We start from the raw sequence: 15,973 nt of genomic DNA on the forward strand, positions 1-15,973 counted from the left end.
TTTTGTCTGGACGAGTTTTGTACGCCGTACAAAATGGATTTAACTGGTAAAATTTAAAATATTAATCTCAATTCAATATGTCCCAGTAATTATGTGGTAGAAAATCGGTTAAATAAGTCTATAATAAATATATACATTATTATATCTTAAATTTCACTCTTAATTCAGACTGATCTCATGAAGTAGAGTGTGTATGACACGCCAATTCGTATTTCCATTTTTGGCGTGCTATCAAGACGCATAATCGTTTTTCAGTGTGTTTATGAACGCTGTTGACTTAACTTTATTACTGTATATATAAATATATGACTTACCTCAACCCCGTCCCTAAACCTAACCGTCACTTGTGTTAATGGCATTTATGACTGTTCCATTGCCATCCTAGGAAAAAAAAAGATCGCTCCCCAAGATGTAGATCTACGTTTTGCTTCGATTCGCGCGGACATTTGACGGCGTGTAGAGACACGCGGAATCAATCGGACGTTAATGGCATACGCGGATACACGCAGATAGCTCAAAATGTGTAGAGATAACACGCCACTTGACTCGAAAGTTGCGTGTATGTTTACGCAAAAGTCATGATGTCATGTTGCTTAATTGAACGTGTTTGTTCGTCTTTGGTGGCTCAAAGCCACTTGCCGCATTTCTTTGCGGAAGCTTCACGTTAAATATTTCAACTCAAAATAATATGTTGTGCCCAATTATTTCCCAGACGTAGTTTTGGTTTTGAGGTCAAAGTTATTAATTTTTTATATGTTTTAGCTTACCTCAATGGCATCCAAGTTGTAGGTGTCTTTGCTTCCACAGTATTTTCAATTTTGATATTGAAAATATCAAATGATATTCAATTTACACAAGGTAAAATCTATATAAATACTGTTCGTTTTCTCAAATAAACCGCTCGTTTCGTGTCTTAGGCCATCAATGTGTACTTACATTTACGAGTCATTAAATCATGTTTCTCTGTGCATGCTCTTTGACGTGGACCCCCATACCTTCATTATATGACTGACAGACAACAACGGTTTGACCCAAAAATATCAAAATTGAAAATACTGTGGAAACAAAGACACCTACATCTTGGATGCCCTTGAGGTAAGATAAAACATATCAAAATTAATTTCAAAGTGAACTATCCCTTTAACTTGCCTTGTGTTCACTATACAACAGTGGGTGATGGTCACACAAGACGATCGGCAGATTTGACCAGGGTGACTCAATTAAGTTTCCCTCAGGACTTTTGTAAAAACCAAAATATGACCACACTGCTGATTTGGACCTCTTAAAAGGCTGAAAAATCTCCTGATCACAAACACGGTTTTAATGATAATTAAATTTTAAACAATAATCCTAATCGTACATTTTATAGGGGTTTATATTGAAACCGGTAATTGTCCCATCCCTACACGTAACGCCAAATTTGCTCACAAACTTGTAAGTCAACTAGAAAAATAACTAGAAATGGGCATTTTGTTAAATATATGCACTATATCACATAATCCGTATATTCTGTGTAAAGAACAATTCTTTGTGACCATATGTAGTTCTCAAGTTAGAAAGCAATTCAGGTCTTAGTTCCCAGGACATCCACAAGATGGATGAAAATGTTGATTCTGTAATAAAAAATAAAAACAAATTTATTATTTTGTGGCATCATTTGGCAACTATTTTCCCTCATAGGAGCCAATGGCTCCTTGTCTGGAGCCCTGCAGTCATGTTAGACAGTTCTGGGAGGTAATTATACCATTCCACTTTGATGACAGACTTCTCATACATTTCAGAATTTCCAAAACAACATTTCAGGTGCTGTGCAACGAGATCGGTCTGCTGGTTGGTCCAGTTATGCCATTCCATTGTGCAACTTTTTGATGCGCATCGATGAATATATTCAGTAAATGTGTTCCCATCATGGTCTATGCACATGTTTTCTCATCTGATAATAAAAAATTATCCAACTCAAATGAGCACATGTTTTTTTTATCCCCATCTTGGTGTTCCCATCCAGCGTTTTTTTTATGCAATATCCGCATTATGCGCATAAACAGATGCTGAGGAACACTGCATATTTTTCCCAGAATGAGTCTTTTCTTTGTAATGGCACATGAAAGGCTTCTCTCCGGTGTTACGTGTAGGGCTGTCGCGGTTATGGAATTTCCCTTGCGGTAATGTTGAGTGGCTCAATAGCGCGATATTCGGTATTACCGCCATTTATTTATTTATTTAATTTATATGTATTTGTTGCTATATAAATGAAGTTTACGATGTGGACAAAAACGAGGACATTTTCAGTAACCAATGTAACCGAAATTAAACAGCGCATGTGCATCGAAAGACTTTCACTCAGCGCGCATATTGTTATGACAACGGACTTTGAGCGAGTCATTGAACCGTTCATTCAACGAACACGTTTAAAAAAGCTGATTCATTAAAAGAGATGTAAAGAAACAAGATGTTAATTATTTTTAACTTTGAGATTCAACTTTTCAAGGCTCAGCTGACCCATATAGCATTGATTCAATGCGTGACTCACTGATTTTATTTCCCCGCGGCTTCCTTGTGCTGTGGGATGCTGACCAGCGCTGCTGCTGACGCGCATTTATGGGAAAATACCCGTTAAAATGATGATGCGACAAATATTTCGCTTCCCTTTGACACGACAAGGTTTTCACGACTTCAAAGACAGACGCAGGTAATCGCACGCGCTCTGCCGATTCTCTCATTCACTGTCTGTGTGAAGCCTGTAGGCTACACATCACCATGATAAACAGTCTTGTTATCATTATGAACTTGTTTAAAATTCAAAACACATGCTTGAAGTTCAAAACAAGAAGGGTATAGCCTTATAAAAAAAAATTGTGAATATCGCGGTTGCTGCGGTTACGTGCAATCCTCTGCGGTTGACTTGTCAGAAGGGTGGTACTACAATATTGCGGTTACCACGACAGCCCTAGTTACGTGATTCCTAAGATGTTTCCTGTCTGGAACCAAACTGATGATGACAGTTCTCTCTTAAGTGAGTCCTCATGTGGTACTGCGGGTTATGTCATATCCCATAGGGTTATGGCTTCTCTCCGGTGTGAACTCTCATGTGGACTTTAAGGTTTCCATGCTGATTGAAACTCGTTCTCTCCGACGTGAAGTCTCATGTGCCTGTTAAGTATTCCTTTTCGTTTGAAACTTTTTCCGCACTGTTGGCAGGTAAAAGGCTTCTCTCCGGTGTGAATTCTCATGTGGACTTCAAGGTGTCCTTTTTGAGTGAATCTTTTTCCACACTGAGAGCATGTGTAAGGCTTCTCTCCAGTGTGAACTCTCATGTGGACTTTAAGATTCCCATGTTGATCAAAACTCTTTCCACACTGAGGGCATGTGTAAGGCTTCTCGCCAGTGTGAACTCTCATATGGACTTTAAGATTCCCATGTTGATCAAAACTCTTTTCACACTGGGAGCACACATAAGGCTTCTCTCCAGTGTGAATTCTCATATGGACTTTAAGGTTTCCATGTTGCTCAAAACTCTCTTCACAATGAGGGCATTTGTAAGGCTTCTCTCTCGTGTGAATTCTCATGTGCCTAACAAGGCTTCCCTTTACAGTGAAACTTATTCCACATTGTTGGCAAGTGAAAGGACTCTCTCCAGTGTGAACTCTCATGTGGTAATTAAGGTTTCCTTTTCGGTTGAAACTTTTTCCGCAATGTTGACAGGGGAAAAGCCTCTCTCCAGTGTGAAGCTTCATGTGGACTTCGAGGTTTCCATGTTGATTAAAACTCTTTCCACACAGTGGGCACATGTAAGGCTTATCTCCATTGTGAATTCTCATGTGCCTGTTAAGGCTTCCTTTTTGAGTGAAACTTTTCCCACACTGATGGCAGATGAAAGGATCCTCTATAGTGTGAATTGTCATGTGGGCTTTAAGGTTTGCATCTTGATCAAAAGTCTTCCCACACTGAGGGTATGTGACAGGCTTCTCTTCATTGTGATTCTGTGAGCAACTGAAAGAATTTTCTTCAGTTATCAAATCATAGTGAATCTCATATTGATTCTTCTCCATTTCATTCAGTACTTCATTCTCCTCTTTCAGCACCCTCAGGTCTAAGGCGAAAAAAGACAAATTAAAGTTAAACCCAGTTTAATGGCACAAAGTAACAGACATCAAAACATTTATACATATAAAGCATCAAAACCAAGAACATAAACCTGCTAATGCTTCTTAAGCCCCTTAAATTGATCCCATAAAATTGTGCCTTCTGTGTGAACACAAAAACACCGAGTAATAATGCCGGGATCAGTCCCGGAACGGATCAATGCAGAGATATTACATGTCCAATCCCTACATCACCACAGATGTAGACCGCCCCCCTGGCTTCGGTTTTGCTGTGGGAGCACAATGAGCATGAATCCAACTTGGGAGGAGAGGTAATAAAAACTTGCACAAAAAACTACCACTAACAGCAACAAAAACTATATAGATAGATGAGGACCCTCAATTGTCTAAGATAAGTAGAAGATTAGTGTGCAATTTCTGCGGCTCCTTCCTTCTTTATCCATGACTTTCGCTTTGAGTTTAGAAAGTACTTACCATTATATGTAATGTGTCCAGCCAACCCGGTCTCATCCCAAGACGTCATATAACTGACGTTTTGGGACGTCTTTTGACCATACGTCAATATTCGCCTTTTTAGGGCCCCCTTAAACGTCGGTAGATGAGGTTATGGGATCCTAACTCTACCCCATACCTAAACCTAACCCTCAACCTAACCCGTCACCTAACTGACGTTAAAGGTAAAGCGTCAGTTGTATGACGGCCCCGGATCGCCATCTAGCGACGTTTAAGGGGGCCCTAAAAAGGCGGATATTGACGTATGGTCAAAAGACGTCCCAAAACGTCAGTTATATGACTTTTTGGGATGAGACTGTGTTAGTCCAGCCTCACCAAAAAGGTTGAAAATGGCGATTTAAATTTTGAAGAAAAAGCCGTTATGTGGTCTTACAGCAGCATCATTAGAGTGGCGATATCTGTTAAAGCTATTGCCGAGTTCACATCGCACGATTGTAGCAATTTTTCACTTGAAGACCTAAGAAACTTTCAAACAAAATCTGTGGGAACAAAGACGAAGTGCAGCTACTCCCTGCACTTGCCAACTGAAAGTCTCAAATGGGTCTTATTGGTGAAATGTACAGCTCAGGTAATGGCTACAAAAAACTCCAAATTAGATATATCATGGAACACAGTGAAGACAGTCATCAACAAGTGTAGAAAGTATGGCACAACAGTGAATGATCAAAAATATCTATGGTTATGATGGTAACCATGGTTTCCTGAGAAGGGGAGTGAGAAACTGTCTGGATCGTTGTTATGGGGAACAGCATCTATGTGAATGGTGTCTGAAGCACGTGTATACACACAGCAATTTCATTGATCAACGACATATGCTCCTTGACAAGGAAATTCCCAGCCTTTATCAACCTTCCTCTCTTCTTTGTGGGCGCAGCCTTAAGCCCGGAACACATCAACCCGACGGTCGGCCGCCGGGCAGTTTTTGTGCGTCGGCCGACTAAGTTTCCTCGGTGAGTTCCGCACGGTTCTGTGCCGTTGGCTGAAAATAGTCCTCGTCGGCTTTGTTTTGCCCAATTCGCCAACATGTTGAATCGGCGTCGGGTCAAGAGAGAACTCTGATTGGCTGTTCAACTTAGTGAAAGAGTCAGTGCACGAGAATAAAAGCAAAACAGCAAGCAGTATTAATTTCTAAAGTTGCAGCTCTTTCTGTTAAGTACTGGCTGTTCTCTGCATGTGACAACTATCTCCTGTATTCCATCTGTTAGGATTGTGGCAAGACGCAGATCTTTTCTAACTAAAAAAAGGATCCAACCAAGCTTAGATAAATTTAGCTAAACCATATATATTATCCAGTGGCAGATCCTGGCATAGGCAAAATATTTACCTATAGTGGCTAATGAATCGAAAGTCTTGCATATTCAACGAAAAAAAGGACTTCTGTGTTGCAAATCATGGTGCATATGAGCTCCCTGGATTTAACCCTCTGGTGCTCTTCGGTTATTTCTAACCGAAAAACTTTCTGTTTTGAAATTTTAAAAATCACAGCTTCATCAGAATGTTACGAAACTTGGTGACTTTTATGGCATTGGGTATGTGAACACACAAAAAAATTGAGGTCATGATCCGAGCAGGCTAAGTGGTCGTAAAAGTCACACTTGTGCTCTTCGGTCAAAAATGACCGACCATAGGAAATGAATGGGAAATGGACAAAAAAAAAAATTCTCTGAATTTTTGTATGTACAATCTACAAATCGGCCACAATTCTAAAAAAAAAAAAAAAAAAAAAAAGTACACCGCAGGAAAGGGGTGACACTCTACAACATCTAGAATGCAAAACACACACACACACACACACACACTTTTATACACATACACACCAATAAATTTTGATTACAAAAAGTATTTTTTTAATTTTTAAAAATTACAGCTTCATCGCGATGTTACGAAACTTGGTGACTTTTATGGCATTATGTATGTGAACACACAAAAAAAATTGAGGTCATGATCTGAGCATGTTAAAGCAGAACTAAGTAACTTTTTTTTACCTTAATTGAACAGCTTTGGAGTCATTGTAATGTTAATATTACTGATTTCGTGTTGAATGGTGATCATCTCGCACCCCCCTGGTGCCTGTGAGCCGCAAAACCACCCTTGCAACTTTGGGCCGGCGGCTCGCCGGCCTCAGTGTTAGGAAGTATCGTGAGATTTCAGGTCTCGCGAGGTAACGAATTGCTTTACGGCACTATACGCGCACACGCATGCGTACACGCCCCCGGCCATCCAGGAGCCGGCTAGCTATAAGAAAAAGGTAACGCTAGATATTGAATTCTTCAAGTTTTCGTGATGGCTGATGTAAAAGAAGAAGAAGACAGCTCGGAAGTGTTTATCAGAGAAACAAAGAAGAGAAACGGACCGGCTTTTTCAGAATAGAGAGAACTGAAAGAAAGCGAAGCCTGCAAAACCGATGCTGACCTGGCCTTCTTGCTGTTGCACTTGTAAGTATCTTTATAATAAACTGTGTTTAATGTTTGTATTTCTTGTAATTGTGACCTCGGGAGTCGGGATGTTTGCTATTGTCTGTTTTTTTTTTATTATTATATTATGATCGCTGTCTGTTACCGGCTTACTAGTACGTTAGATACTGTAACTTAGATGTTAGCATTTTCATTAGCAAACAAACTTGCTTGTTTTCTGTAAGTAAGTGTTTTGTCCGTTCCTCTATCAGGGTTTATTTGTGTTTCTCAGATCGCCTATAAATCGATATGAAATTCTACAAATTATGCATTAGTTTAGCTTGTCGTCAGCCTCAGAATTAGTAACGTTATACTGTGCTGCTGACTTGATAATGCATAAACCGACACGAGAGCTGCTAGCTAATAATGCAACTTTTTTATATTTATTTACCCACATTTACACAAACAGAACTATAAGTAAACGAGAAATTGCATTGCAACTTCACACATGCAACTCCATCTGTGCTATTTTGACCTTGTCTATAAATGATATGTTGATAAAAGATTGATACATTTTCTTTTTCCTTTTTAGCTACAAGCGTTGGCAAGTGTTATCAACTCCGAGGCACCCCAGACCACCAGTACCACCGGTCTCAAGCTTCAATAATAAAATAAACAAACTTGTAATAAACAAATTAAACGTGTTTGACTTTCTTTGGTCAATCGTTACGATAGACAACTCGGATCACCAGAAAAATGATGAATGTAACGTAACATGTATTTTGATAATGCATAATCAAAGTAGCTATAGCTGTAGGCTAAACTAAAAATAAATAAATAGCGGAAATATTTCTTATAGTATTATTGATTTTTAACCATAATGTTACTGATAACGTTTGGTAACACAATAAAAATATACACTCTCTCAACATAATAATATTGTTCTGAGAATCATACCTCAGTGGACATGGCTCGGGCGTCAGTTTGGTTTGAAATGTGCTGGGGACAGAGACGCATTCGGAAGGGCATTTTCAAAAGTGCTGGGTAACGCATTCATTCTTTTTTCTCTTTCGAGTAGGTAATATTTTGAACGACGATGTCCATAGCTTCCTGATGCACATAAATAAAAATGAGCACAATACAGTGATGGTCCGGCCAGAGGTTCCGCACTCGAATAGTTTTTATTTCCCCCTCATCAAAACCAATAATGTTTATCAGTGGTTGAATTGATATAATGTTTATCAGTGGTTTTATATGTTTTGATGAGTGGGGGAAAATATACGAGAGAGGAATTAGAAACCATGAGAAAAAGGGACACGTTTGTGTGCATTTTTATTTGTGATTTCACCGGAAAGAATCTCCGCAACGGATTGAAGCGCGTTTCTGAGAGAAGCCAACACATTTCAGTGCTAGATCGCCTGTTATTTAACAAACAAATGAAGCGAATGCTGTTAACTGGAGATGTTTTATTTGCATTGGTACATCTGTGCCGCGAGATGTTTCAAAAGTGGTGGGGACAAAATCCGTTTGTTCGCCGGCTTCTCTGAAAACAAATTCACATGGCCTGTCTGAACGAGATGGGAGGGGGAGTTGACAACGAGTTTACGACAGTTTTCTCATGTATATATACTCCGAAACTGTAGGGGGAGCTCGAGAGAGAAACCTGCGAGAAAACAGCAAAGAAGTTTCCAGTCTTACTGAGCGCTGCTTTAAGTGGTCTTAAAAAAAATAGTCACACTTGTGGTCTTTGGTCAAAAATGAACCCCATAGGAAATGAATGGGAAATTAAAAAAAAAAAATGAAAAAAAATTTCCATTAAAAAATTACACAACCATGTCTCTTTTTTTGTTAAATGTCAGTTTTAATGCTAATATCCCATTCAAAATTATAAGTAGCCTAATAGGTAGGCTATAATAAGCTATACAATGGGAAATAAAGCAAACAATTCAGTTAAACACAAGTCAGCTCTCTAATAGGCTACAAAGTTAAAGTTAATTAGCCTACATAATAAAGTTATAATACTTCACTTTGCCCTCAGCCAAAACAATTTGCCATGGCACAAACTATATATTAATATAGTTTAGCATTGTTTGGTCTCATAAGATAAATAAAAACATGCACTGAAAAGTTACGTATATGGTTGATTATTTGTCAAGATAAGTAATTGTTTTTCATAGATTAAAATAGCTTTTAAATTACGCAAACCGGTAATATTAGATCGGTTTTAAACATCTTCCCTTAAAACGCTATTGGTCTCGACTGTTTAAATAAAGTTACAGGAATATGACTTGGCTTGAAAAAAATTTCAGTCAGAAGAATTTTTTTCACTTTAATCCCTGAAAATATCTCATCCATGCAGAATTGTCAAAAACATGATTACTGGTTCGGTAATCCCGAACATATAAGAGTTTATATGTATATTTATATAGCTCACATACTTGATCTCATGTTTTCTCGTGGTTTATTGTTGAGCTGTCAAGTTGTCATGTTGAAATAATCAGTTCCATACGCTTGACACATTTTTTTATTTCATTTAATTATTTATTTATCTTGTGTATGGGTGTCCCTTATTTTGCCTCACTGAAGGTGGCAACCCTAAGTGAGAAGCATTACAATTCGGTAAAGAATTCTGTTATAAACCATAGATATCAGATCAAAGAGCAGTGAAGTTTGAAACATTGTACCATGAACGAATAAGATATAGGGCCCTTTCATTCACACGGTGCAATGCAGCGGCAGGCGCAACTCAAGTGTATTTTTCTAGTTTCAGCCTGACGCAGTTATCATTTTCACATCCTGCGCCACGTTGTTTAAATACCAAATCCATTTGTACGCCCATGGGCGTGCTGGTCTGAAAACCAGGTGTGTTCAGGCGCATTGTTGGCACTTTCCTATTTTGAAGCAACTGAAACAGAATTTTTTTTTATGCTTTTTATGTTATTTAAAGGGATACTCCACTTTTTTTGGAAATATGCTCATTTTACAACTCCCCCAGAGTTAAACTGTTGAGTTTGATCATCTGTAGAACTTATTGGATCCAATGCCATTGCTCTAAAATGTTAACTGGAAATGTTAACCTGCCTATAATATATTGATCCGGTGTTAAAACTTAAGTTGATCGCTTACATTTCAGTTTGCTAAATAAATGTTTTTGTTATATACTGTTTGTTATACTGCATTTTAATTGATTTCAATTTACAAGTTGATACTGGGTTTAATATCACATAAATTAATAGATTTGTTTGGGCTACTTAAATATTATTTTTCCCAATTTAATGCGTGACGTCTTAATATCGAGTCTCTAACGTGGAAGTAGGATCAGAGATTGACTTATAGGGACATGAGGGTCTTATCTCTTTCCATTGGAGAAAGCGTAACGGCTAACTGGGATCAGGTGAGGCACCTCAGCCTATCGTGGAAAGGCGGTGACGTCAGTGACCGCAGTTCAACATTTTATGACAGTTACAGCTTACGCTAATCAGTTTCTTGTGGATTAACGTGTTGGTCTTGTGAACAATGTTTTATATTTGGTGATCGCTATTAAACGTACGGTAGGGATGCATTGTTTGTGAAATGAGCTTTGCAGCTAATAGAGATTCTCTCACTTTTTCCACAGTAAAGTACCAGTCAGTTACAGGGCGCATAAAACTACATTTAAGAATAAACAGAAAATGTTACTGTCATTTAATACATATTTAATTAATTAAAATTATATATATATTTTACCATCATTCATTAAAAAGTAATATATTACCATCATTGGGCACACAGCAGTAATATATCATTATCAATACAAGTCTAACCTTTCTAACGATAGAAAGAACACACAATTTTTTATCTTCATTAAACAACATACAATATAAACACAATATTATAATTAAATTATTCATGTTCTCTTTATTCATTCAAAGCATAATATCAGTATAATATCATATGCATACATACAGTTATAATAGTCATTACAATTCAAGTCTTATAACTAGTAAAACCTTAAAGCGTAAAGAAACCATCTATATATTTTACTTTCTTTAGATAATATACAATATCACTCAATATTAATATTAAATACTATGGTAATTCCAGAAATGAACCCTAACTGTATCGACATTCCCTTTTCTACTTTCTCATATTAAATAACATTTTTATCAAGGGAAAATCTTCATGCAAACTTTGGACAAATAATATTTATGGCATTCAGGTATTTTCTATCCAATTGCATTGATAGAAAAACATGATACATTTCAACATTATTTGTTCTTCAGATATTCCTCTTTAAAAGAAAAAAGTTTCAGTAGTATGCAAAGTGGCCCGCATTTTGTTTTTTGACCACTGAAACAATTTACTATTTACTCATGCAGCCGCATTAAGATCTCTATATCTCTGGGATTGAACCATATAGGGCCTTTAAAATGAAGATACCAAATAATTGGTTGTTAAGAACCAGAATCTAAAAGGATATTAAGATATCTGTAATACTTCTTGAAGTTACAGGCATACAAACTCAAGGCAAAAAACACAAAAAGTGCTTTTTCACATTTTTGAACGATTTTCAACTGTCCCTGTTGCCATATAATGAGACAAAGATGGCTAAAGGCAACAGATTTAACTACCAATCTCTGTGTAAAAAAATGATGATACTGATGAAGATCCATCTTTCTAAAGGAATGTTTATACCCCTAACCCTCTAATTTGGCTTCAAAACTCTGACAAAAATTGTCATTTTGACCCCCCGTCTTCAAAATAATGGACATCTGTGACATTAAATAGTTTGACTTTCTTTAGAAAAGCTATTAACAATCAACAATTTGAGCCAGGTAAGTTTCTGAAATTTGGTTGATTTGACGTGGAATGACACAGGGCTATTTGTCTGGTCATGTGATCTCAACAAAACGACATTAGTTTGAAACATTCTTCAAAAATATCATTAATTTCTGTAGAGATTTTAAACCGTATCAGTTTAGCTTTGAGAATGAAACCAACCTGTTTTTTCCTCAGTATCTTCTTGTTTCACTTTGAATGTTTCTTCAATCTTCATGTCTTCACTCTCCTCTTTAATAAACGCCATCTTTATAATAATGCGTCACGTGGATCTCATGTAAGCACCTTCACCAGGAGTTTTTCTGTGTGTTTGACAATAAACAACAGAACAAAAAAAAAAAAAACTCAATCAGCTTCCTAGTTCAGTAAGGGAATCAGTCATAGTCATAGTGGCTTTAAATAGCCTGATTAGCCAAATATATTACAACAAGCTCTACAAATGATACACTTATATGACTTATTCTATATTAAATTGTAAATTATTTTGAATAGATTATACTTTCATTACACCATTTGAAGTTGGTTTGTTAAAGTTTTCATTACATGTTCTCGTTACACTGTTTTGACCAGCAGGTCTCGCAGTGTGCGGTGAATCGAGCAATTTGAATCAGTGATTCATTTTACGAATCAATTAATTCGGCAGTCTCGAAAAGCTCAGTTTCTCCCATTACTTGCCAGTCACGGAATTCGTGAGTACAACAAACTAATTTACAATATTGGGAGACGCCAAATGAGACTCACCTTTACTCGTTTGAATGTGCTTTACTCACAAAAATAACGTGCATTAATGTTAAATAAAGCATTATAATGTTACAATAAATAATAAATTCATCTTACAGAGCTTGTAAATATTATGAATTGATTGAACAGCATGATTTCATATAAAAACCTTAAATGCATTTAAAGACCAACCTTTCTTCAGCCAAATTACAACAGTGTGGCGCACACTTATGACGTCATATCGCCAGACCAAAATAAAAGTCCCAATCACACGCTGTCTAAAATCATAAAAGTGCATAGAATGTTGTATACAAAAGGCAAAACTTCAATGTTTGGGTGCAGAATATATTTACAAGATATCACAGTAGGCTATTTAAATGAAAAAAGTGACAAGCCTGGTTTATGAGTTAAAATAACATACTATAAGTTCATAAATCAGAGATCATAATATAAATATATATATTCATTCAGTTGTGCTTAAAAGAGTTAACATAGCCTTTGAAGAATCAGCAAAACATTTTAAAATTGTAACAAAATAAGGGATGATACAAAATGTACATTATTTTTTTATTTAGTGCTGCCCTGAATAAGACATTTTACATTAAAGATGTTTACTATAGTCCACAAGACAAAACAAATAGCTGAATTTATAAAAATGACACCATTCAAAAGTTTACATACCCTTGATTCTTATAATTTTTTTTTTCCAAAATGACATGCCCAGCGCATAATTTAAACTGACACAGTGAGCAAAACCTCTTCTCAAGTCTCCAAAAGTCTAAACACATGTTCTGCTTTACACACATTTTGCAAATCAACAATAGCGCTTTTTAAATGCACTGAACACGGTTCTCTACATAAGAAACAACAATTTGACAAAGTCACATGTTTGCCATTTAAAAACACTGCCATTCAAACACTACATGAGATAATTATACAACTCCTCAGTGGTTGATTGAATTAACACTTCAATCTGGATGTAAGTACAATTTGCTGTGCATATGTTACACTGACTTGTTTGGTGAAAAAGACAAAAACTTATGTTTCAACAGCATGTGTGTGTATCTGCAAATATTTCACTCACCAAAACTGCAAAATACCTCATATATCCTGCAAAATGAAGCGCTGCAACCAAAGCTAAATATAGCATTATCAAAATAAACTTTTGCACGAAATTGCACGCACATCATTCATATTACAAGATTTTAGTCTATCCAACTACACTCTGTTGGGCATAATGAAAATCACTCTCATCTTCAGCATGCTTTGCCATAACACTAATGTTCACATTTTGTTAATTGTGATATTTGTGTTTTGTGATAATTGTCAAAAAGTATTTGAATAAAAACAGCCTAGTTTGCAAAATTTTGTTAACAATTAGACAAAAACTGTAATACTGTGTTGTACCACTAACAAATTATTTTAAAAAAAAGTGAGTGACAGAGAGAGAGAAAGAGAGAGAGAGAGAGAGTATATGACAAATTATTTCCTTACTCGTAACTTGTGCTCATCAACATCTCTCTTAGTGCTACCCTGATGAACTTTTTTGGAACATCAGGAAACTTTTTTTTTTTGTATTGTGTCTGTAAATCCAATTCCACTTATCATATGTGATAACATGATTACAATTTTGCACTGTAACGCCAACATCATGTTTTCATAAAGAAAAAAGAAGGACATTTTACTCACCTAGGATCAGCACAACTGTGTCCTGATCAAGAGCTGGCTTTGCTATTGCACCTTTGTTAGCATTGCCAGCTCTTCCAGACAGCCCATGTGTGGCCAACGTGTCTCTCTCAAACACTGCCACCGCCAGATCTTTCACCATGGCAGAATATGACGTGCCACCCCATCCACAACTTGTCGGGACAGGTGGACTAATTCCCCAAGAGTGTCCTGGTTCTTGCACTGGAAGAATTAATAAAAAAAAAAAATTTAATTAGGCAAGTCACAATTCAGGCATGGATCTATCATATTAAGTAACAGTGTAAATAAAATTTTCAAACATACGTGATTTCCATTCACTTTATGCCTCTTTTATGTGCTTTCCAGACCCTGCCCTACAGACAGACTAGCATGATGTCATCTCAGAAGGTACGCTTGTCTTGCAAAAAAAGGTTTCCAAATTTACCAGTAGCACCTCAATGTAGAACATGAGGAGTCGCATCAAGATCCAAGGGGTGGAGATGGCTAGGATTAGGGTTGGGTTTAGGGATTAGGGGGCGGAGTTGGGTAGGTTTAGGTGTATGTAAGGTGGGAGGAGTTGGATATGGATCCGACTCCTCCCCGTGTATTTCATGTTCCGCAGTGAGAACCATCTCAAATATACAGCATATTGCTGACATGCCAGAAAAAGGGATCATTTCACAGCAATGTGATAAGTTTATTGTTATACCAAGATTTTTGTTCATATAACGTGGCTTGAAAGATCGCTATATTTGCCTAAAATGAATGATCTTTAGGTTTTCTACCTAAATTACATGCGTGTAGACGCGTTGTTTCAACGTTATGAAAGCAAACCAATTTTCGATTTTCATTTAGCTTTGAAGAATGCCGCGTCTGACGTTGGTTCAACGTTAATTCGATGAGCAAAATCAACGTTGTTTCAATGTCATGAGAGACGTCGTTTCCACGTTGATTCAATGTCAGTTTGCTGTCTGGGTAGCGTGTACCCATTTGCAGAGAAAAAAACACATAGCTGTGTCACATAACTGGATGCCTGCAGAAGCTAGGAAAAGAGAATATTAAAGACTATGGCAGAGGGTGCAAAGGAAAATAAGAAATGTGCACATTAACGCAGCTGGTACTAGTAATGTGCTAGACAGTGAAGCACACAATCCCAGGGACACTATGCCAATCTGTAACCCAGGCCTAAATAATGCAGTGACTGGAGAATCTAAAGTGACAGCGATGAAATGTCGTTCGTCAATACTGACATCAGTGAAGTCACATCGGTACAACATTCAATGGCAGAAGACACAGAGAATATGGTTCTTGAATATTCCGGTAGTGACATGGATGAAGAGTTTTTTTGAGAGTAATGCCAACCCTGAAAATTTTGCAGAGTTAAAGAAGTGGGTCAATGAATATAATATAAAGCACAACGTTGCAGACAAACTGCTCAAAATTCTCAGGGATCAAGGGCATAAACACCTGCCATCTACCACAAAAACATTATTAAAAACGGATCATGTTGAAAGCCAAATGGTTTCTGGTGTCGAATGCATTAAATTAGGAGTGACTGAACAATTAATAATGTGCTTGAATCGGTATCCCAACAATTATGCAAAAGACATCACTGAACTTGAGATTTCCCTCAATGTAGATGGACTGCCACTCTTTAAATCTTTCTGGCCTGTACTCTGCACAGTACATCTAAAACCAGCAAGCACATTTCCTTTGACCATTGCCCTTACTGAGGCCAAG

General features: G+C 37.1%; 1 protein-coding gene across 1 annotated transcript; it reads right to left on the reverse strand.

Moving 5' to 3' along the window:
- Positions 1-1,619: 1,619 nt before the first annotated feature.
- LOC120467008 (uncharacterized) lies at positions 1,620-12,791 on the reverse strand. Its single transcript, XM_089126941.1, has 3 exons — positions 12,740-12,791; positions 11,990-12,129; positions 1,620-4,090 (listed from the first exon to the last, which is right to left on the reverse strand). The coding sequence occupies exons 2-3, from the start codon at positions 12,072-12,074 to the stop codon at positions 3,096-3,098; spliced, it is 1,080 nt and encodes a 359-aa protein (XP_088983067.1). The 5' UTR covers positions 12,075-12,129; positions 12,740-12,791; the 3' UTR covers positions 1,620-3,095.
- Positions 12,792-15,973: the final 3,182 nt, after the last annotated feature.

The sequence above is a fragment of the Pimephales promelas genome, chromosome 24, assembly GCF_988280905.1.
Source record: "Pimephales promelas chromosome 24, fPimPro1.hap1.1, whole genome shotgun sequence".
Classification (NCBI taxonomy): domain Eukaryota; kingdom Metazoa; phylum Chordata; class Actinopteri; order Cypriniformes; family Leuciscidae; genus Pimephales; species Pimephales promelas.